Source organism: Brienomyrus brachyistius, chromosome 3, assembly GCF_023856365.1.
Source record: "Brienomyrus brachyistius isolate T26 chromosome 3, BBRACH_0.4, whole genome shotgun sequence".
In the NCBI taxonomy this organism is placed as follows: Eukaryota; Metazoa; Chordata; class Actinopteri; order Osteoglossiformes; family Mormyridae; genus Brienomyrus; species Brienomyrus brachyistius.
The window spans coordinates 3,483,455-3,508,042 of record NC_064535.1 but is presented as its reverse complement, the minus strand read 5'-3'; the positions used below and the strand labels follow the sequence as shown (position 1 = coordinate 3,508,042).

General features: G+C 42.7%; 1 protein-coding gene across 6 annotated transcripts in view; it reads left to right on the top strand.

Moving 5' to 3' along the window:
* Positions 1-643: 643 nt before the first annotated feature.
* Positions 644-24,588, top strand: part of LOC125738933 (girdin-like) — a 50,149-nt gene continuing 26,204 nt past the window's right edge. For 4 of the 6 annotated variants that reach the window (XM_049008477.1, XM_049008473.1, XM_049008474.1 and 1 more), the window contains exons 1-4: positions 644-1,427; positions 1,529-1,629; positions 9,239-9,347; positions 21,294-21,363. In XM_049008477.1, the coding sequence (XP_048864434.1) occupies positions 1,365-1,427; positions 1,529-1,629; positions 9,239-9,347; positions 21,294-21,363 (343 nt within the window). In that variant the 5' untranslated portion in view covers positions 644-1,364. The remainder of the gene's footprint in view (positions 1,428-1,528; positions 1,630-9,238; positions 9,348-21,293; positions 21,364-24,588) is intronic. The other 2 variants (XM_049008476.1, XM_049008472.1) reach the window with 1 other exon arrangement.

Below are 24,588 nucleotides of genomic sequence, written 5' to 3'. Positions count from 1 at the left end.
AGTCATAAAGACATCGTTTGACTTCTAGACTCGGACAACAATTGAATAATAACCATTTCTTTATAATTTACTTCAGTTTCAGAAGCTCTGACGGGAGTTTGGTGTGTTTTAGATTAACTAGTAATTCAATCAAACCATAAACGCAATTTATACCCGCATTGAAAACAGACAGACATAGAGATAGATTTTAAAATCAGCAGATGTCACTGTTGTTACTTGCAGTCATCAGAATAACTGTTACTTGTCCAAACAACTGGTTCTTACCTATAGTTGTATAGTAAGCTAAAATGTTTAATTTCATAACTAAGTATTAATATTAAAAGTCACAATACGACACGGATACTTTATTTTCATAGTATTCCAGGTGAACCACAAGTTGTTGTACATGAGCTGGGACCACCAACAACTATTACATTGTTTGATTGTCCGCGGTAAATGAGAAATAATTTCGAATGAACAATACATGAGTACATGAATCAAACAAAACCGCGATATATTTCACGGCGCACTATTTTAATTCTTAATTCCAAAAAGGGGGTAAAAGGCATGGGCTTGGCGGAGGCATACAAATCAATTTTTCGTGTGTAAAAATCAGTGCCCAGCAGAACTGATTCGCTGCAGAGGAAAGCGGAGGTGGTGATTCGGCCGGCCCCCCGGCGCACGGTTTCTTGGCTGTCAGGAGACGGCGGCCGTTACTTGGTAGCGCGCGGTGGGCGCGTGAGGATGGTGATGAGGACGTCGCTTAGTTTCAGACATTCTCAGGAAAGCTGCTGCTGTCGGGTACCGCATGGGAAGTTATATATGCATTTTTAGTTAGCTGGCTATGTTATTTTTTTTAACGAATCTGTCGAATCTTTTCTCTTTTTTTTAATCAAAGGATTATTCAAAGTTCGAAATGGACATATTTTTAATGTGTTTTAAGCTCGAGGCTTGACGTATTTTTGCCTTGACGGTTTTTGACGACCTGAGAATTGCGCTTATTAATGTTTTTTTTTTTATCTTACCTGTTATCGCTCTTTTCCTCCTGCTGATATCTAGCCAGCGGCCGTCTGCAGTTAGAAACCTGACCCTTTTTTAAACAATGCGTTATCCAGCGGTTAGTCTCCCTGGCAGCATAGGATGATGGCTTCACCGGGTACGCCGTCTCCATCTCACACTGACTCGCCGAGGGTGAACAGCAGTGGCGGGCGTACGCCTTTTCCTTTTGCCAGGAATGAATCGTCCACATAACTCAATCAACCCGATAAAAAGCGTTTAAATATATGTCGATATCATTTTCTCCTCTGTGCTTGAAGGAGTTGGATATATATACGTTGATTGTCACCACAGTCTGTTGGATTCGGCTATTTAGCTAGCTAACAGAGATGGAAAACGAGGTTTTTACGCCTTTGCTTGAGCAATTTATGTTCAACCCGCTGGTCACTTGGGTAAGATTTCTTTTTTAAAGCTCCCGCTTGAAATTTGATAAAGACTTAAAGGCATGATAGAAAGGTCTCTGTGTACAGTACCTAACCCTCTTTGTTCTTAGGTGAGGACATTTGGTCAATTAGGTGGGAAGGAAAGGACCAAACTTTCGGAATACGTGGAATTGGTGGACGGCGTCTATTTGAATGATATCATGGTCCAAATGTAAGTACGACAGATTTCTCTTCGTGCTCCGTGTAGATTGTCAGGTCTGAATTAATAGATGCACGCCGCATTACCGTACAGACAGAGACACACAGACAGTTGTCATGCTGCGAGTTTCAAGGGTGAATGCTGCTTTGCTTGAATGCTGTACTCGGACCGAACAAGACGTTACAATCCAGACGACCTGATATTATAACGGACCGGTTTGCCTGCATCAGTCATTCCTGGGACACTCAAGTGTCAACAGTAGCTTGCAGGGCGACTCCCCGCCGCGCCCCCCCTCGGGGCCGGGATCTGCAGTGTCCGTCGGCGAACGAGCAGTCGGGTCTCGTCGATCCGATTTGCGCGATTAAGCTCGTTTCTTTAAGGCTTCGGTTTGCAGTCATGCTTGTTAATATGCCAGGCGTGCTGTGTGCTTAAACTGGTGCAAGTCGCAGGGTGCGGTACTCTGTTATGATGTAAATTTTCTTTTTCGACCCCCTATTCTTGCGACGGAATAGGACTGAAATGTATAGATATTTTAATTTACTATTGGTGTAACGTATAATTTAAGAACCCGAGGTGCGTTTGGGCCACTCACGCACGCAGCTATACCAAGGTCAATGTAATGAATATGGGATGAAGGACTCAATTAGTCCACGGCGCGCGTCCGTGTGGGGCTGCCGCAGAGATTTCGAGCACCACCCCGGAAAGGACAGACAGACAGCGAGCTTTCCGCAGCATCGCGCCCACCGCCCCCTTCCCAACCATTCTGCCTTTATTTGTGTTAAAACACCGCCTTTGTCGCGTGATTTCCAATTTCCACGTCTAATCTTTATCGTAATTGCCATGCCAGGCTCCTTTCATCCTCGCGATGTGAGCTCCTTAGGTATTTACCCTTATTAACGCAGTGTTGAAGCTGTACTGCTATCCGTTATTCCATAATTTCCCGGTGCTTGGCCGAGATGTATTCTAACCGTTTTGGCAAGAAATCTTAGAATATATTGGAAAGTCATAGTGTGGCGTTTCTGTGGTATATAAAGTGATTTTTTTTTTATGTTTGAGCTATTTGAAAGTAATTTATGTGTTTTTGAAGGTGGAACTAATGCTCTTACAGTATCAATGGCTGTTAAATTGTTTAAACTTGCCCAGATGTGTTCACCATACATATAGTGTATACTAAATGGACTCTGCTGTATTTTATTGTTATGGTATATCCTCCAGTCCGATCTGATTTGGCCGAATTAATGTTGCCTAAGAAGCTTATTGCAATTCACACTGGAAAAGCACTGAAGGTACTGCGGTGCAAATGTTACAGACCTTAATCTAAGTCTTAATGCATGGTCTGTAAATTGCTTGATATCAATTGACACAGTTTCTCCTTCCTCATAATAAGGAGACCGGTTGTCTGATTTACAGACTTTGAACCTGTGTTGGGTTCTCACCGCTATGAAATGGGCTTTCTCCCATGACTTAGCCAGATTAGGTCTTGTGTTGCCGCAGCGTTAACCGAACAAGTGTGGTTGCCTCTCGGATTTCTGATGCCCGATGAGGATGTTCACTTCTGCTGCCCGTGAGCAGCCCAAGCCAGCTGTCGCCTCAGGTCTGCGAGGTCATTCCACCGTAAATCATGCCAGTTAGCAGGCAGGCCAGGAACAGAGTGCCCATTGTCAGGTGCAATCGTCAAGGCTGCCTTTGTCCTGGCAAACCCCAAATTCGGGGCAAACGGTCGAGGTTTCAGTTCACCCATGTGTGTGCAGTTCTCTTAAGACTAGGAGATCTGCGTGACGTCTTGTTTTTTCTGCATCGATCACCCCAGTGGCCCCATAGAATCCATTTTATTGCATGTGCTTGCATGTTTGAAACATTGCAACGGGGGATTCCACACAGAACAGACAAAGAAGTGTGTATTAATCCCATAACCCCGAAACTGATTTACTGCCTGGCAATTTGTTAAGCAAATTAGTCACACTCAATGAGGCTCTGCCATCCTTGTCAGCTTGCACTCTCATTAAAATGCAGTTACTGGGGGATATAACTCGTATATTGGCAGTCATTGTAATCAATATCCCAACTGCTTTGATTCGTCTGGGGACCCCAGCTGCACCCCCCTACTTAATTACCCAAGTGATTAAGATTAAATTTTGAATTGCGCTGTATGTCTACATTGTTTTACATGTCTGCTCATCTGTTAGTGCTGTGTGTGATGCCTTTGCTCTCTGTTTGTTGAGACACATGATGCACTTGGCCAGTAACTGATTTTAGGAGCTTGGTAAATTTAATCAGGCAATCTAGTGGCTCATATTGCTACCTTGTGAGGGGCAAGGATTCACATGTCAGTGAGGCATTGATGAGCACCACACCATGTGGGAGGGAAGGGCTGGAAATGGCAAACGGGTGACGCTTTTTGTGTGACTCCTTATTAACATGACCCCTGTATTGTCAGGCAGAGCTGTTGCATGAGTATGCCTAAATAGGTACATATAAATGTACGCCTGTTCGAGAAATAAATGTGGACAGTAGAACCTTTTGGAATAAGAAATAGGACAGTTGTCTGCTCTGCCTTTGGTACTGATGTGCCATGTGTTAGGAAGTCTCTGTGCTGTGTTGGGAGTCTGGGGTGTTGGGGAGGATCCTGGATTATTAAATGGTTTGGTTGACAATTCACAGATGGCAGTAAGCAGACTGTTAGCAGTCATATTCTTGTGTGGGTATGCACTGGGCAGCATGCAAGGATGTACTCCTGTGTGGAGAGGAGGAACAAAAGCTTCTGCTGATAACAATCAAGTGTATTATTTCTTTTGCTGCTCCAATTTTGGTTGTGTTGCTATCAGTAATGAAGAATGTACTTGTATGGTTACTGCCAAGATTAATACTGTGTCTATGGGTTTATATGGGCCCTTCTCATAGAATGGCTGAATGCTTTTAAGAGGGCAAGTATTTTGCACATTATGCATGTTGGTTGTGTAGTTTTTGGTTACTAACTTGCTGCCCATTTGCACAATAATGGGCTTATATTTGCACAGATTTCCACACCATGCCCCTGGCTGTTGTGTGACATTCCGCCTTATGGAGCGGTTGCCAAGCTTAACCAAGTCCACCACTAAGCACAGAATTGTGCGCCCATCGGGTTGTGTGCAGCAGCAAGCGTCAGTCAGGTCTGTCTGTGTTGCTGGCTCCAACCCTCCCTCAGGGCTTTCCCTCAGCTCCTAGACAAAAAGATCCTGCTTCCTGCTGCTTTTTACAGAGCGTCACTTAATGCAGTACCTAGAGGGATTGATGGCCTTCTAGACTAGCTGGAATGCTGCCGCTGTGAAATTAGCATCCATCCCCAGGCTGGTCTGCTCTCATGTAGATATCGTGCACAGATATCTAGTCTCTTGGCAAGCTGCTACTGTTTTGCCAAACCTGCTGAGCAAGTCCATAGTCCATATTCACCCACCCTGACACCGGCAGTTTCTGTGAACTACAGCCCCGCCCCCTCACCCGACCCCCTTTTTGCCCTGTCTCCCGACGAGGCTGAAGTGGCATAGTTTGCATTCTTATTGAAATCCCTGTGCGTACTTGTCGAATTCCCCACTGCTGCTTCTCATCCTGAAAGATGAAAAGGCCCTATCGCCAGGAGCAGACAAGAGGGAGGGATAAACCCCCCCCCCATCCCTCCCGGCACTGTGTTGCCTGTCAGGCACCAGGGTCTTTACTATTAACAGGCTGTCCTCTGCATTTCATGTCTTTTGGCCTACTTTTATTTATAATTGTCTGTGCCTAGGAAATTCTCATTGACTTACCTTCTACTTATCATCTTCCTTTTATTAAAAAATTGTGAAAACAAATGTTTTATGGTTTTAAGTACGAGTTTAAGGAAAGTGGCTTCTTCAGATCAGGCTGTCCTTTACATTACATACTGATAATGGTGACCCACTGCTGCAGATCCTTCTAGAGGCAGCTGTCATAAGCTCATATAGACTGGCGGTAACTGATGCTGTACTGAATGACGTGATTCTTGGTGGAGGGTCGTGGTCTCATCCTGCATCGGGTGGTCTGCGAGGGTGTCCGTGGCAGCTGGCAGGTTGTCCAATGTCCTCTTGCCCCCCCACCCCACCCCCCATTCAGGACTAACTGTTTTTTAGCCACCATCGAAGTCTTGGAATGTTTATGACTCCCCCTCTGGCACCCTAGCCCGGATCTAGGTCTCTTTCACTCCCAAAGCCCCCTCCAGTCAGCCTGCACTCTGCTTACCACACTGTCTACTAATGATAGCTTCCCCAGTTTCCCTGCCAACCCCGCGCCCTCCCAGAAGGACACTCCTAACCCAGACGAGCAGCCTTGCATAGCAGCAGTTCATGTGCAGCAACTGACCTCTGCTGCAGCTGAAACTTATGCAGGCAGTTGTAAATAGGTTACTCCTGTGCCCACCCCCCCAGGGTGCGGTGGCCCCCAGCTCACTCTCCCATTATTCCACACATTATGTGTCATGCAAACTTAGCTTTTTTTTTTGGTCTCTGCTTTGGTGCTCTCTGACCTCATGATACTAAATTAACCAGTGAGTATAATGCACGTGGCCCTTGCTCATCTGCAGGCTTCATTCTGTATAACAATAAATATAGACATGGAGCCCCTTATTCTCGCATGCTTTACAGGATTACATCTCCTACCCTGCCTTCTAATTAAAGGGGCTAAGATGGCCCCACGCTGTGCTTCTTCAGAGGCCCTATTTTTGGCTGGAGGGGGCGTCGGCCGCTACATGAAGGTACACAGTCAGTGTGGCTCAACCCGATTTGCCAGATTGAAGGGCAATGGCCTGTGGGAGCCAGTGATGTAATGAGGACCATCGTGGCATTAATGGATGTACTGGGGAACCTTGTGTGGTGCTAGAAATCTCAAATTCAGGAATATTTATTTAAATGTTTATATTCAGCAAAATAAAAAGCATAAATAAGTAGCCCAGTAAGTGCTCTTATGTGCAAGTTGAGAATTACCTCCATTAAAGGTCCAAGTTTGGCATCTGAGCTCTGCATTAAGCAAATGGAAAGGTTTATAAAAACCAGGAAATGTAATTTTGTGCTTATTTTTCTTTTTTTGAAAAGAAGCCGCCAGGCTCTTTCCGATATCATCTCAGTCCTACACATTTATTCTTTGTTTGGTTTCGGGTTTGGTTTTTTTTGAGTATTGGCCTGTTAAGAACATGGCAGTGTCGGCCATAATTAATGAGAATTCTTCAAATTACAGAAATGCAATTACAATGTGCCATTCTGATGGCACACTGACCCTTTTATATCCACATGAGAAGGTGAATTTTCAGTCTTGCAGATGGTTATCCTTTAGGCCAAAATGACAAACTTGTCAAATATGAACTAAGCCTTGACTTGGTGCTGTCTGAGCTGCTTTCTGCATGGGTTTGTAATATTTGTCTATATAGAGAGTGTCATGGTGATCTCACAAGTGGTGTTTCACTGTCCTTGAGGAGACAGGATTACAAGAGCTGCTTCTTGTAGTTTAGATGAGTTTAAGTTGTCTGAGCCCGATTTAAAATGCTGGACCAGTGGGGGGTTAGGGTGAGGTAGCCGTAAAGGAATGTTGATAGAACAGGAAATGCTTTGGTTGATTCTCCCACCATCTCATTTGTATGAGCCTTAAAAGTCCACATATCAAATGTTTGTGCAGCTTGGTATATTAGTTTTGGGTTTAAAGTTAATTCCGTTAAAATTTACCATTTAAATTAACAGATTCTTAAAACTGAGTGGGTTTATACTAGGTCTGATATGCCCATGTGTATGTGTTTAGCTCTCATCCATTTTTTTTTCATCTGCAGTCAGTTTTACACAGTGACATTTGTAACCTAAATACAGTAGTAATAGTAGTAGTGCTGCCAATGGTATGGAAAAGTGGAGCATTTCAGGTTCTGTTAGGTCTGCTGTTTGGAAAATGAAGTATATTTAAACATGATGGTGATGGTGTGATTATAAGCACATTACTGACCCACCACCCCTTAAGCTAGTTGTATACTTCAGACAAAGACGATGGAATCTGTCGCATGATGTGTAATCACTGCATCGATCACCATTTTGGAGCACTGCCTGTTTAGGTTCCCTGAGGAACTTTTTCAGTTGTTCTGATCTCACCCATTGTTCTCGATTGGCTGACATAAATGTGATGCCACAGGGTTAGCAGGACTATGCAGTTACTGGCATGTTTTTGCACTTCACCGCCCTTTAAATAATGTGAATTAAAATTTGTATTCATGTACAGCAAAAGTTAGCAATCTGTAGTTCAGTGTATCCTTATGGTTAATAAACGTGTCGGACTTTAAATTGCAAAAAGTACCGCTACACCCCCAATGTCTCTTACTTTGTTTATCTACAGTATCTCATCTTTCAAAAGATGATTTGGTTGCTGAGCTGTCTCTTTCATCACTGCTACTTCAGAGCTTATTGCTTTCAAAACAGTAGTGTGTGGCATGCTCTGCTTACTGACTTGAATAAACATAAACATAACAAATTTATACAGATTGCTAACTTTTGGGTGTCACAATATGCCTCTCTGTAATATTTTAGGTATACTGCTAGTCTGCTTATCAAATTGTGGCATAAGTAATTTTTCATATAGTACAGAAAGCTGGTGTCCGAACAAATGTGAGCCTCCAGCACAAAACCGTACGGAAGTCGCATGGCTGTATTTTTAGATATTTTTTGAGGATTTTTTTGTGCTGTTTCATTTGATACCATAATTCTAATTTCAAAATTTTGACCCAAGTGTACAGTTTTGTGCTGGAGGGTCACAAATGTGTAAGTCATCTAAAGTCTTGGGGATCGTTATAATTGTGATTATACCACAGTGTGATATCATGCAACCCTAATGTGAAGGATTGTTCGCACAAACCTATTCGATTTAGTTTTGTCCGGACCTCATTTAAAGTATATTTCCACTTTAAGTCTGGTACAGGCAGTTAATGATGTGTTCTCATTGAAGACATTCAGTGTCTGCCACAATATTTTATATTTTAGTGCATGTCTTTATGCCTCTTGCACTTGAATTTGAGGTTTGAATTTTTATCCTGTTGAGTAGGTAAAATGTTAGTCGTATAAATAATGTTAATAAGTAGAAGCTCTTCAGCCAGGAACAAGAGCGAAAGAGGGTTGATTTAAGTCTGTTTCATTTGGTAAAGTGAGAGTAAAGGCAAGAAGCAGTAAAAGTCCACTCAAATGAAATTATTCTTTGGTTACACAAGAGTAAGACTATATGCAGCAACAGTGAATGTAAACTACAGGCATCTTCTAACTTGTCATAAATATTGTAAAGAATGTTGGGGGTTGGTAGCATTAAACATTTGCCTTCATGTGTTTGCGTTCAAACATCACCGGAGATCATTGCTGGGAAGGAATTGCATGTTGGGTATGAAGCCTGGATCTCAAACCTATTTTAGTTTAACCCAGTTTCTGCTCCTGGTTTTTAAGGTGACTTGTTCCATTTAGCATTTTTTTTAATCAGCTCTCCTCCTTTTTTTTATTTTATTTAATTTTTATTTTATTTTTTTAAGTATTGAGATTTGTGAATTTTTTGAAGGGTAAGTGTGGTATTTTCAGTGCCATTTTATACCTTTTAATTGTATACCTTTTGTCTTTGCCCTCAGAAACCCTAAAAGCAGTACTCAGAGACCCAACAAGAAAGTGAACAATGATTCCACCCTCCGGATACAGAACCTTTCCATTCTGATTCGCCAGATCAAGTCCTACTACCAGGTGGGTGGGGGTTTGACTTCTGGTAGAGACACGGGTGCTCTCTGCTGGGAAAAAGGAGCTGTAGGATTTTGGATTTTGAAGCTCATTTGCATTTGTGGGCGGAATCATCTGATGGGTCTGTAGAAGAATGATGTCCTTATGAATACTGTGTTCAGTTTATAGAAGGAAAGCGGAGATTTAGCATGTTCAATCCTTTTTTTCTTAAGCATACCACCCACTGCTGGGCACAGGCTGATTTTTAGTGAGCAAGCATGATCTAATTTTCGTTTGCATCTTTGAGCCCCAGGGGACAGTTAATTTCGTTGATGAAAAACCTTCATCAGTTATCAACGACATTTATTTTCAGACTGAAACAAAATAACTAAATAAAAATTATTTTGCGAGGCCTAAGACTATGACGAAGTGTATTGACAATTTCGTCAGCAAATAAAACTGTCATATATTTTAGTGTTTATAGACTTAAGTTTTGGTTTAGATTATCCCACACTGGTAATAAAGTTAGTCTCGTTTTAATATTAATACATACGAATTTATCACTTCAATCGCTATTAGAGTAGGATATGGGCGGTCATATTTCGAAACGTATTATAAAACGTGACATGTTTTTCCTCATATTAGCTTTATATTTGTTAAAGTAACGACGCAAATGGAATGACAAGCTGTTTCAGTCAGTGCATTTTGCTTTTCATTTCAAATAACACGGGGTTGCCAACTTCGGCCAGCTGGCTGGAGTGAGATTTTCAATTTGAGATGTCTGCGCACAAATGAAACAGTTCTTACCTTGTAAAGTCAGCTTTAGTATTTAATCATGTAAATGTACTTTTGATGTAGCTAATTTTAGGTTTATAATGGAATAATATAGATTTGCCGTAAGATTTCCTGCGTGAGTCTGCGTGAGAAGTGTGAGCATCATGTCATATGATTGAGATTTGGCAACCCTGAAAACGTACATTTTTTTTTTGTTGATTTATATAACAAATAACGTTACTTTATTCAATTGTTAAAAAGTGGGAACTTCAACGAACATGAAATCACCAATAAACGACATCTACTAATATTTATATCAAAAGACTGTAACGAAAACTAAATGAAAATTTGCTGCCAAAATTAACACTGCCAGTGGAACCTTTTATAAAGGGAAGTCTGCCTTATTGTGAAGAGTCCATAACTACAACAGGATATCATGTGATTTGATTTGCAGTAACTGGTAACACCACGGTCACTGGTGCAGTGCCCCACCCCCAAGCATGCCTGACTATACTTTGTTTGCTTTACAAATAGGAGACACCCCCAACTTAGTGAAGACCGCTTGGTCAAGCTATTTGAAGTAGGTTTTAGAGTGGCAACATTGAGTGTAGCCTAGAAAGATCCTTGGAAGACTCATCCACCCAACCCCCAAACTGGGGCGGATGGCACATCTGTCCCACAGCTGGGACCAGTGTAACCCCCCCATAGGGAGACTGCGGCTTTGACTTGACCTTACACTGAGAATGGGAATCGCCGGCTGTGTGTGAGAGAGAGTATAGAATTTCCACTGTGGAAAACGTTTGCAGGTCAGAGGATAAATTTCAGCTGTAACCAGCTGAAAAATGTTAGTCTTATGAAGTAAATCTGTTCCGTCATTTGTATTTTGTATGTTTTTGGTGAATTGTGGTAAAAGGTCAGTGCCAGTCGGCTTCTTTGTAGATAATGTGATTTGGGTTTGCTCACTGCTTATTTAGTTTTATTTGCTCAGTTGTCATGTGGAGCAGACCTGCTCTTTCTGGCTGCCTTTGATGCCCTTGGGGATTAGGGGCCACTTTGGATCTTCAGATACTTATACTGAGTACTGACTCAATAATCACAATCAGGCAGAGCTAAAATGTGGAAGTTTCGGAATAGGCTGGCCTGGAGCAGGGCAACCATGAATTTACTGTGCCTTGGGCTGAGAAAAAACATTATCGACATCTGTGATGGCGCGTGGTGCCTGTGTGGGTGAGGGGTGTATGGGCCCTAAATGTGAGCTGTCGCATGAACCTCAGTGAATAATGTTTTTCTTTCAGATCACTGTTCTGAATGTAGGGCATCACATCTAGATCTGTGCAGACATCCTGCAGTCTGGTTTGATCATTTGGGTCGAGATTTCACTAGTTTGTCCTGAACCTGCTTAAAAGTCCAGTGTTAGAAGGTTCTCTGATCATTCTAGTTGTTGTTAGCTATAACCACAAAATGTGATTCATCTCATAGGAAGTTGGTTACTGGAATGTGTGGAAGTGGTTGTTGACTGTGAAAAATCAGTGGTAATATGTGTATTTTACACACATAGCAAGTTTTCGTGTGCTTATTTGTGCTTGTAGTGTTAGATGGACAAATGGGTAGTATTTCCTCTTGCCTGTTTGTCATTATGGCAGCTTTATTGTGTCTAAAATATGCAAGTTTTTTGCTCACTGGCTACTCAGACAGGAAATGCTTTATAGACCATTTTGGTTAACTGTTTTTCCAGCAGAATTCTGTTCAATGCTTATGATGTCTGTCATTCAATGCTGTGGTCTAAGAATTTAACACCTTACTCAATCTTGTTTTGTAGACCAACGCACAGTAAAACATTTACTGTAAACAGGTGTGCTTTTCTTTTTAGATCATACAGTGATCTTATGCTCTTTTGTGGAGTATCTAGCGCTTTAACTCTCTTCGTTACTGGAGTGTGCTACTGAGACTTGCAAAACAACATAGCTCCTTGTAAAAAGACTTAAAGTCCACATATATGGAAATATTTAATGTTGCAAGATTTTAGAAACTGTGACATGTGAAATGTCATTGTCCACACTGAATTTTGATTTTTGACACAAACATTTGATGTCAATACTACTGACCATCAGAATGCATTCCTGTATGATTACACCGTCTTTCTTATAACCAACATCAATGATGATGACCTGAGGTCATCAACCAACAGGGCGCCCTTTTCTGTTTGCAGAATTTGCTAGTTTTTGTTCCCCTAATTGCTAGTTCACCACACTCTTGTCCATATGCTGGCGTTTGGTGTATTTTTATAAATGGCTTGAGAGACTGCGGTAAGCCCCATTTGGCTGTGCTCCGGTTTCACAGGGCCATGCCCTTAATGTGTCCCCCATCACTCCATTTCAGCCCTTGATTTTTGGGGCTCTGAGGAGACTCCTGAGTGTTTCTGCCTTTTGCCCTTAAAGCCCAGAGCCCCCTTTTACATATGTATATTGAGGAACATGCTGTTAAGATGGACAAATGCAATTATCCCAAAGTCTTTTATTTATAACCACTCGGAACAGGAAATGCTTGTAATGACTGCAGATTGACCTCTGCTTCTGGGGAGAAGCTTCTCTGCCATTGTTCCTCTGTACTGCTTGGTTCTGCATGCATTTATCTTTAGAAGCCATTTTGTGTCATTCTGAAAGTGTTATTGACTTATACACACTTTCAGTGACTGGGAGAAGTTGCCTCAATAGGCTGTTTCTTACTACTTCAAAGAAGCTTTTGTTAAGCCTTTTGATTATTTAGGTCTATGTACTTTGCTGCAACGTTAGTTATCTGCGAAGACTCGTTTTTAAGGTGGGACCCTACTGAGCATATGGCTCCCAGCAATGTGACATTGAGTGATAGATGTGTGTCAGCCTTTTTTGCCCCGCAGCTACATCATGGTCAAGTCGCTGTTAGTTGTTAGATCTACAATGGTTTGCGGTACTCTGCAGTTTAATTTAGTAAAATTTAGTGAATAACCAAGATACTGCCCTTAGAATGTAGTAATAAAACAGAGAAGTGTCTAGATCGAGAATACTGTAGACCTTTAGAACCAGTAGAGTGGTTTTGGGAATAAAGCTATGTGGCCCAAGGTACTACCAGGCTTGACATTTTAAAGCTAATGCTTTGGGCTGTAGAAGATACAGAAGCTGAACAGGTTATTGTGGTCACTAGTCACAGATGTGGTGGGATGTTTCTTGTCCTTCAACAGGTTTGCGTCCCCAGGGTGTGAGGGAACCAGAGGGGTATAGCCTACTCAGCATCCAAACAGACTCAATTACCTCTATACTTCGAAAAGGAGGTGGCAGACAGACTGTTGATGGCCTCTCTGACAAGCACCACCCCCATTCTGACAGCGTCCTTCATCACTTGGGTGAAGAGAAGTTGCAAAATGTGGGTCGAGACAAAAAAAAACAAATCCTCATAATTCTGTTAAGATGAATAAGATCTGTTGTGCTTGATATAGCCTTTTCTGGATACTTCATTGGAACATGTATAAACTTCTGGGGATGACATGGAAAAGTCAAATGTCATTGGCTGACATGAAATAGGGGTCACTGCTCTTAATGGACTCACAGTAAGGAGATGTCGGACTGCTCCAATAACCTGCTGGGGGAGCAGAGTGTGTAATGATGAAGATGGGCTGAGGGTTGCCTATTTAACTGCCCGGAGGGCCTTGCTGTTGAACCATTAAATCTACATTGTTCTAGTATACAATCAACTGGAAAAAGCAGCAAAGTTGTCAGTTACTTTCAAAATAAACATCATTAACTAAACAAAGAACAGTTCAGTAACTGTTGTGTGCTTAAAGCACCATCTGGCTTTTATCCAAAAATCTCATGGAGCACAACATCTGCTGAAGTAAAGTACCCTGGCTATTATTATGGCCTTGTTTTTTCTGAAGTACCACCTTTCATGCTTAGATAAGGACTCTTAACAAAAGACAGTCAAGGCTGGGAAGGTTGTAGCCCATCTAGCTTGTGCTTCAGACGACTGGCCAAGTTCGATAGATTATAGTTGGCTTTGTATGTGTGTGTCTGTCTGAGTCACACCGTTGTTCCCGGCCTATGTTGTGCACGTGAGCAGCTAACTCATCATCGCTTGTGACTGCCAAGGATGTGGTCAGTTGATACATGTGGTTTTTAAGTAATTTTAAGTTAACCATTTAATATGGGTGTAGTTTGAATCTATTACACTTCGGTCTTTTCGTTCAAACTGATTCTGTGTTGCTGTTCAAAGTTCAGCGAGTCATATTTATTTGTAACGCTGTAAGTGAATTGTAAACAGTTATACAAGTTGGTCTTCCTTCAGCAGGAACTGAAATGGCAGCAGCTGATTGTAAAGAGACCCAGCCCCCCTTCAGTAGCTGCTGGCATCATGTAAATACAGAATACTACCCCTCCCCCAGTGCTTCACTGGAATCATGCTGCTGTTTGAGATGAGGTAGTGACTGCTTTGGGTCATCATTTCAGTGTAAAATATCTGAAGTCTATATCATTTCTTCCTGTAGCTCTGAAGTCAGTCAGCCCAAGGCATTGCTGCACAGTCTACATATTGGTCCTTGCCTTTATCATCATGCACAATGGTAATTGACTTAAGCCGTATTGCAGGGCAAGTTTTTATTGTACAATATTGAAATTTATAGCTTGTGATATTTGAATGGTGGAAATGTGATAAAGTATTAGCTTTTGGCCGAGTGAATAGTCACTTGCCATGTTGCATGGAAAAACGAGGCATCCTAGGCTAAAATCTTCTTTGTCTGACCCGTGACTTATGCCATACTGCCATGTTGGGCTGAGAGGCCAGATTGTTGCTGATGTTTTGTTGTGTTGCTGATATGGTTGTATGCTAACAAATGCTGTTTAGGAAGCTGCAGAAATTTCTTTGCAGAGATCTGGAAAAAAGCACTCCTCGTTTGCCCTGTGATAGTGATTCTTACTTTTGAGGATTCATCTGTCTGAACTTTTTAAAAATGTTCTGCACGATGCTTTATTTTGTATTATGTCCAAGACAATTTAACACCCATATGCTTAATCTGGCTGTATTATGGCACAATTTGTCAAAGTCCAGAAATGCTTAATTATGTTACACTCTAGCGGAAAATGGAAGCAGCATAAAGTGTGTTTTAATCCTGCCTTTTGCTTATAAGTAACAGCACCAACATGCCTTTTTAAGGCACCATAATTATTCTGGGAACGTTCACACACAACGACATTTTTAAATAATTTAAAAGTCGCAAGCTTCCCCCACCCCAAACAGGAAGACTTTGCATCCTACTTTCTGCCGCTTTTGCTGTGCTAAAGGTATTTAGAATGCTAACATTGCATTGTGTAAACCAAGACTATATTCAGGTTTCATTTTCCCCACCAGGCCTGGCACATGGGACCTCGCACGGCCTGCTACATTCCTGGTGTTCTCCACTGTGGTAATGGCTAACAGGGCACTTTAACGTCAGGTTGCGCCTGACTAGTGCCATATTGTGACAATCCTTCCCCATCCCCTCCTCTACACGAGCCTATGCCAGTCGACTGGAACTTCAGTCATTAATCACCACCTCAGGTCTCTGTGGGAAAACTCGTCCTGATGGAGCATAATGACTCCAGGGGACACTCTGGCCCACACCAGATTCTATCTGCTGAATTGTGTGTTCCCATTTCCCTTAACAAACATGCAACAAATTGGTAATTCCTCCTCTCTCAGGAAGTGTTTAAAGAATAAAATGAAGAGGAACCGCTGTATATCTCACACATCATCATTAGAATAGTGTATAATGTCCTTTTTTAAGGAACCGCACAGTACTCTGCGCCTTAGCGGTGGTCTAAGTGTTTCATTTTCATGTTGGATTGCTTTGACAGCCATGCATCTCGCATGAAAATGAGGCAGCCTGGCCGTGGTCAGTCTGTCACTCTACTGATGAGATTTGCTGTCATCCTGCTTGTGTAGTAGGGAAAACAACTGGATGTAGATGTAGCAGCACCACAGAAAAATGAAGTGGAAAAAACAGAAGTGTACCTGACACACTCACAGTATATTATGCAGGTGTGTGTGTGTGTGTGTATAACTATACGATTAATATTCAGCGGTGATTGTGGGTGAGATTATCCATGTCCTAACTGTGCAGCACAGGGGGGTATGGTGCATGGGTGACCTTCCCGCTGTAACCTTCCCTGCCAGATGTAGAGCCAAGGGGTTGGTCCCAGCTGAGCGCAGTGCCCTGAAGGTCGATGGCCATTTCCCACAAGCAGCCTGGTCCTGCTGGGGCTCTCTAAAGGCAGCATTTTGCTCTGTGTGATTCCAGTGGAAACGAATGGCAGTCAGGGGGAGGAACAAATGGCTTACGATTACTGTTATCTTCAGTTAGCACAAGCACACTGATGAACGTGCAGGGAGACTGTACCTCCCTCACAGTGCCACGTCCATTGGTAAACTGCAGCTGTATGACTGATGGTAGTTCGTCACGCCTGATTCGGTGTCATGTTTTAAGAACTGAAACTTTTGAGTGGATTATTGTAACACTTCCACCACCTCGGATACTTTATCAGAAGACCTCTTCAGTCCGCATAGCCCTGAATGGCCTGAGAGTGATCGTTGCTGAAGATGTACTGTACCATCGGCATTAACAAGCCAGGAACAGATGAGTAGGTCTTGCAGAGTTGCCATAGAAACATTCCCTGTCTCTTCTGAACAAAGTAAAGCACAACTTAGCTTTTCAGTTCACTTAACAAGGCAAGCTAGTCACCTGGCCTACCCCAGCAGGGCCCACACAATTGCCTCCTGTTTCTGAAGGGACCTGGGCGGGACAGGGGTATTGAAGCGGGTGGACCCCAGGGAAGGGATTGTACAGGGGAGATGGACTTTTGGGTCAGGAGCATTATAGTGAGAGTTGGTGATCTTCTCATCCACTTCATAAAAGGACGTGGCTCTGCAGGTGCCCCCTTTCTCACAGCCACACTACCTGCTTCGGGTGCTCAGTTTGTGCTGATTCGTTATCAGTCAAGATGAAAAATCACTGTGGTGGCCATATCAGGACCAGGCAAGTCTCGTGCCGAGTCTCCCTTGTGAATGTGGCCCATTGTGCTACTGATTTAATGAAGGATTTTTAGGGAACTACTCTGTAGTTTGCTGCTAAGACGCGTGAGTGCTTGGCTGTGTTTGCCTCCTTGGCTGTGTTTGCCTCCTTGGCATACCTGATCCAGGTCTGGGCACACTGTGTCCTTTGTCCCTGATTTGAATACCATAATTCTGGCCCTCCCAAAGTGTATGGTTTTAATTCCAGTAATGAGAAAACAGGCAATGCATTTGGACCGTATGCTAAACTGACATTTAAGTTCATGCTCATCACTTATTTTAATGTTTTTATTTTCATTTTTTTTCCCCAAAGAGCATAAATTTATATTTCGTAAAAAAACATTACATGAAAGTATGCCATTCTCAATGATGCCGTGGAAAAAGTATAGATTTCAAGTATGTTGGGGGGGGCTGGGACAGTAAAAGGCAATGAAGCACAGAGTATCAGCTGTGCAGCCTGCTGCTGTAGCTGCAGCTCTCTACACTGCATGGCCGAAAAGCAGGGATTTACAGTTTAACAGAAGGACATCGTTCCTGATAGGCTCTGTTCGCGTCATTGAACGTGACAGACCCTCCCTCTTGCTTCCGCCCCTCCCCCCCCCCGACTCGGCCATGCATAATGCATGAGGCCCATCCGATAATCTTCCACCCTGCCATTATCAGAAGCTAATCAGTGCCCGTTGTCTCCCCACTGTGCTGCCAAGCAAGCCAGGCCACTCGTGGAGGGCGGAGAATGCGAGCAACACAACAGCAGCATACAGGAAGTGCCGTAATTGGTCCTATAATCCAAATAAATGCCTCTCTAATAGTGGTCCTAAGGCAGTGAGGATTTACGCATTTAATGCATCTATAGCCCCCCCCCCACCTCATATCTCCTAACAGACATTTGACAGTTCATGTTCAATCATTTCTGCCTCGGTTATGGGAAATGAAGGGGGTTTGTTATCCTTTTGATGGCCAAAAAAACTACCCAGCAGTGTGCCAGATCAATATTTCTGTTGTGGAGGAGTGCTTTAGACTCAACTGCTTGAAATAAATCCAGGCTAATAAAAGGGAACTGGAGATTGCAGGGGTGGAGAGCATTTGGAGTACAGTGGGGCAGGGCTTCTGTAAGCCTGCCTCCACAGTGTGGGAAAGCCCTATGCCAGGTGGGGTAGAAGTGCTCCTGCTGGGGGGGGGGGCTCGGGGTGTGGGGTGGCAAATTTTGCTTGTGACACTTCTTTGTAACTGCTCTGCTGAGTCAGGTGGTGTTCTTGCTCTCCAGATGGAGTGCTTTCTTCCAGAGCTGGCCTCCTATCAAAATTAATGGTAGAGAGATATATTATAACATAGCCCACTCCCCAACTAAAGAAGTCGAAATAGGTTGTAGGGATGTCTGTTACACATAAACATGCTGCATTATTAATGTCTCGGGATGCTGTGATATTAACAGGCCAATTGGGGACTGAGTCATATTTGGGTACATTTAATTGTGCCCGATGGGTAATTGGGAAGAGCTGCCGTCCTCTCTGGCGCTGGGAGGTGGCGACAACCCCCCGTTTTCGCCTGCCGTGTGTAGGTTCTCTTTCAGTAGCCCAATTGCTGCCCATCAGGTTCCTGCTTAGTGCAGTGCTTAGGATGGGAGAATTGCTGTGATAAATGTCACATTTGGTCCTTTTTTTTTTTTTTTTTTTTTAATTATTTTCAGTGCTCTAAGGTTTATATGAAACCTCTGAGCCTCAGGAAAACAGCTGCTTGTTCTCAGTTTCTAACCATAAAAACCCACAAGTCTCAATGGTCTATTCCCAGTTATCCCCATGCTAGTCTGTGGGTGTTTGTCACTCTCCCTTCAGAGCTAACACCTCCAGCTGGGGACACCCTCGTGCTCCATGCCAGATAAATTGGTGGCTGGTAGCCCGGCAGCTTGAACAACGCAGGCCTGTTTTGCCTTGGATACCTTGGCGGAAGTGTCCAAAATGCATTCAGCGGTAGGCCTTTGAGAAGGAGAATGTCTCTATTGCCGATGAAGAAAGCCAGGCTCCTGTTGATCAGGAAGTAATGAGGGACCACAAGCATAATGGTGGACAACAGAAAAGCCATTTGACACTCAGGAGCGTGATTAACCTTGATCTGCTCAAGATGCTCTTATTTATATGTGACTACCAACAGGAGGATCGTCACGGGTACTTTCATGTGTGTCTAGTCAGCCATACCTCTGATTTTCGTTTTGGGTTATCCTTTGACTTTTTCCCCCGTAACAGTCAAGGTATAGTTTTGCTGCTTTTATGTTTGACAGCATTGAACACAGTCCGTCTGCTTGCAGGACTTGTGTTCTGAACCTTACAAAGTCTCCTGTCCATGTCTGTCTTGGTGCCTAAAAGTGACTGATTTTAAATTTGCCTGCTCTCGAGTTTATTTGGCCTCATGCTGAATAAATGTAGCAAATAATGGCAGTGAAAGGTACTGGCTTTGCTCCAGGTGGGCCCAGACGTGGGCGCGGCAGCGGCCTGACACCGAGGCTGCTGCTGCCCCTTCGTTACGCCCGAAGACTGGGTCTTGGTCAGGGAGCCTCTCTGAGGTTTAATGGCATGGACTGAATGGCTTTCTGTTTAAAGGGCCCGTCTTGTGTTTAGTGAAGTTAGAACTCTTTTTCCAAAGCCGGCACTGCAGTGAATGGTGTTCATTCATTCCTGTGAGTTAACTGCATCAGTTCAATGGAAAACAAGTCGCGTGTTTGTCATGGGAGCCCCGAAACTGCTGTATGTTAGGGTCTCTGCAACCTGCTTTCTTGCTTGTCAGTAACCTTGATATGAAACTCATCAGGCTTGCTATTGAATGAGGGGGGTGTGTGTGTGTGTTTGTGTGTGTGCTGGTGGGGGAGGCACGCTGGCAGTTACCAAACCTTTCCAGCTGGGCCTGGACAAGGCCCAATCCATGGGCCTCAGACATTCACCCATGCAGTAGAGAGCTAGTCAGAGTCGACAGTTAAGCCTGTGACAATGTTAATTTTCATTCATGTATTGTTGTGATGCAATCCTTTGTTTTGCACCAGATCTTGCAGATGAAATGAAATTGCAGCATGAAATCCAAATGGGTTGGCATTTGGATTGTATGGATATTTTAAGGAAATTCAAAACAGTTATGAACTACTGCCTCCAGTGGACCTCCCGTTTTTGGCCACTGGCCATATTCGAGTCATCGTCTTGCACCAATAACTGTGGCCGCGTTGGCACGCAGGGCAGCGAGGCGCTCACTGAAATGTTGGCAGAAAGAGATCATCCTTCATGGGACCGGTAGAGCTGGCTGTCCCATTCTTTTATGATTTAAAAAGAAAAATTATTAGATATTTTTTTTATTATTCTGTAATCGAAAGACCTGTGTCCCACTAAGGACAATCCAGCAATTTTTGATTCATGGAGGCTCTGGTAAGGTAGAAGTATTCCTCATCAGACAGGGAGCCAGATATTATACTGTCTAAAGTGTGGTACCTTGAGTTATATTGACTTTTCTTTGAAAGCTGTTATTGTTAGAACTTTCATACTTCTTCTAGTGATGACGAAGCTTGTAGTTTTTTTTGTATAAAATAGCTCAAGGAATATTCTTGATGTACCAGAAATAGTACCGGCTATGTTAGTGCTGTCAAAGCATTTTGGAATCGTTTTGCCTGCTTCTCATGAAGTTTGTAGCGTTTCACGGTTTTGCCAACTTAAGCATGAGATCATGAATACAGATAGTCACCTGACAGCCATGCGTCTGTTCTGAAGCTAATGACCTCATGTAATGGTGCTGTGTGCCCTGAAGACTTATAACAGAGACCATGGAGGTGAATCCTGCAGTTTGTAGCCACTGCAGATGGCCTTTGTGAGCCCAACAAGGACTCATTCGGTTGAATTCTGGGCTGTCTGTTTCTAGGGACTGCATGAAGAATCTTGTTTTAAAGAACGATGTTCCATTCGTGCAACAGGCGGATCCCCTACGAAGAACAAAATGCTTAGAATGCATTGTGCCAATAGCTGCTGTGATCACCTGACAGGGAAATGTTTCATTTTAGGGGCCTGTTCTCTGTACTCCTCCCCCTCTAATGTCTAGGATCAGCCATCTGTGAACTTCTTCAGACCTCATCTGGTTATGTTGCTTCTCTTCTAGGAGACATTGCAGCAGTTGATTATGATGCCCCTTCCCAATGTGCTGGTGCTGGGGAGAAACCCTCTCACTGGTAAGTCATCCAAGTCTGCCTTAATTGCAACCCACAGTCATGTTTTTTTCATCACATAGCTTTTAAGTGCCCTTGGGCCTCACAGAACCCCTTAACTTGTAGAACTGTAAAATTTCAATAGTTATTATCACATTCATAGGATTAATATTTGTATTGTAGTCAGAGAAACAGGATGTTGAAACTGGTTATGCTGTTTGTTTTGATTTGTGCTGTTTCAGTATCACTTGGACAAATTGATTTAATTGTTACAAAGTTAGTGGTTCATCGCACGTAAAATTGCCTCCTTGTCAGAATACAACTATTCCTTGCTTTGTGATTTGACCTTTGAACCCAGTGGTATTCAGGGCAATGGCATATAATCTGAAAGGGATTGGCCTCTGAGTTATGATGTAATTAACCTTTGAGACCTATGAGAGTATCTTTGTTGCAAGAGTTTATGAAAGGCAGCTTTGATTTAGTAGCTCAAGTGTTTATTACACCACAATTTTTTTTTTTACAGTGAGTGTCAAAAATTGAATATTTTTAGAGAACTGTTGCTATCCAGCACTCCAAAAGACAAATGTTAGATTTGAAGACCTGGGCAAAGTCGTTTGTCTTAATTGTTGGGTATCAGGGTTTTTGGTGCCAAACGGAGGAATCGGATTTGGTGAATTACCAATTGCAAAAAAATAGGAGCAAAATCTAAAAAGCTTGCTTTAAGAATGAATTTCAAATCGGTTAAATTTTTTTTGTGTAACAAGTAAGAGCCACTTACTACCACAAAAAATGGTCAGAATTGGCCGATTTGTGACAGGCCTATGTTTCTCTAAGAAAATAAGGTTTTTTTTTTTAAATACAAGCATCTCTGCATTTTTTGAGAGAATATTATTCTCATCCAAAATTTGTGTGGCTGTACTGAACAGCTGCTTCCTTTGTACCTGTGATTGGAGCACAAAGAAACATATTTCTCGTACTCATCTCAGTGAGGACTTGTGTATCTAATGAGGTTTGTGGTATTTTATGCTTTGACAGAGCAACTTCTTCAGCACATATGTTGCAAAATGCAAATCCTTCATCTTTGAAAAATTCCTGTTGTAACTTCCAGACTGGAGATGACAGTGCCTTTGCCATGTTCGTCATTTGCAAAATTGTTATTGGAGATTGATCAATTTTCACATCTTTCCATGATCGATCGGAGGATCTCTATCAATTGTTGGTAGCTTTACCTTATTCTGGATCACTTTAGGAGGTTAGGTAATTTTTTCACGCTTTGAACACAAAACGAACTAACACTTCTTGGTGGTTTTCGAAACATTTGTGAACGTTTTTATGAGGGGGTACATTCATACAAAATGTTAAAGTAATAAAACAGCTAAGCTTTTATGCTTTGTCCTCTGCAGAAGCTTAGCCTGTGACCCTGTATGTGTGCCACAAATGCTCAGACAGCAGCAGCTGTCTTGATGCGTTTAAGTTGAACAATAACTACTGTTTACACACTGTTGCTCCGCTAAAACAGGTGGGCACCAGTTTGCGGTCAGTATTTTCTTTCAGATATAGGCAAGGAACAGCAGTTTGAGGCAACAATGCCCATGTTGGCAGAATATGAACGTGGTAACATAATTATTAACTGGTACTAATTCAAGGTGTTGAAGGAATGCTTTAGAGTACAGGGAGTTTGGTTTATTTTTCATCTATTGGACGTCAATGTTCTTTTTTAATATTATAGATGGTTATGTTAGGGAGATGAACCAGCAAACTCCTATTTAAATGTGGTTTAATTAAATCTTGACATCCCCCCCCCCACTTGCTACAGTTAACCTTTGTCATTAATCAAAGCAGTAGCAAATGGGTAGTGTAATATCTAAGGGTCCTGCCTGACCGATGGTGGGGCTGACACATGCTGAGTGTGCTGGTGACTCCCCAGAAGGATCTGCTTCCTGTTCCTGTGCACAATGGATGAGCAGGAAGTGGGGCAAGGCTCCGGCGGTTCACCCGCATCGGTACGGCCCATGTGTTTCCTGACAGGATGGGGGTCATTGTGATGAGCAGAATATTGCCTACTGTGATTCAGCCACTCGCTGGGCTCCATCTACAGGAAGCCTCCAACTTCCATTCGCTATTTTAATCCTTTGCCTGCCTTCTCTCCCACTGGCCCCGTCTTCCCCCTCCTTCCCTCTCATATGTTCTTTGTTCACTTCCAGTCAGTCCCTTTAAATTATTCATCAAGAGCCTGTTTCTTATCTTCAGCCCTTCTGGACATTTTCCTTCATAGATCACATTATTGGCCTTGCACATGAGGCTTTCATTGTGCACACACACGTACCAGCACAAGGCCGCAAGCCTCTTATCACGGTAGAAAATTTCAATGGCTACCTTCAGGTTCTTTTTCCCTTCCAGCCCTGATAGCCTGCTGTGCTACTGAGCCTCAATAGCAGTGTTAAGTTTCACCACACTCTGAAATTACAGTTAGGGTTGGCCGTTTGTGTACAAACCATTTTTATTGAAGGTTGTAAATGGAGGCTATGATGGTCTAAATATGAAGAGAAATTATGTAAACCAACATTAACACAGTATATGCGCGTCCATCTGGCAAAATGGGCACATTAGCAGTTGTATTAATGGTTAATCGGTACCCTGGTATGCCACCTGCTCCGCCCCCGCCATGTAAATCTGTCATCACAGCATAATCTTGCTGGGCTGTCTCTCTCCTTGCTTCACTCCTTCATTTAGCAGAAAGGAGGTCACTCCTGAACTAGTTTATAATAACTTAAAATCCAATGCTTTGAGCACTAATGAGCTCATGTGGTATATTAACTCTTATCCCTCAATAGCCTTGTTTTTGTCTTGGAGTGTCTTTAGGTATAGTAAAATTGTAATATAAATGAAGTGACCGATCTCTGTACCATTTGAGTTTTTCGCCTCAGAATGTGATGTGCTTTCTCTGAGTCCAGACAAGGGCTGTACTCTGAAATATTGTTTTCAGAAACACTCAAAACAGCTCTTTTTGGATTGTAACACAAACTTTCAATTTCTGCCTATATACTAGAAGTAGCAGCTGGATATAGCTTTTTAGTTTTTAGCTGTACTAAAACATTCCTCAAAATGGAATTGAATGCTGGGAGGCATTCAATCATAGTTGATCATTTTTTTTTTATTTTAGCATTTTTGTGGTTCTGAATTGATGCATATGTTATGTTGTTTCCACGTTCAAGCTCGTACAAAGCTAAAAATCTGACCTGATGACAG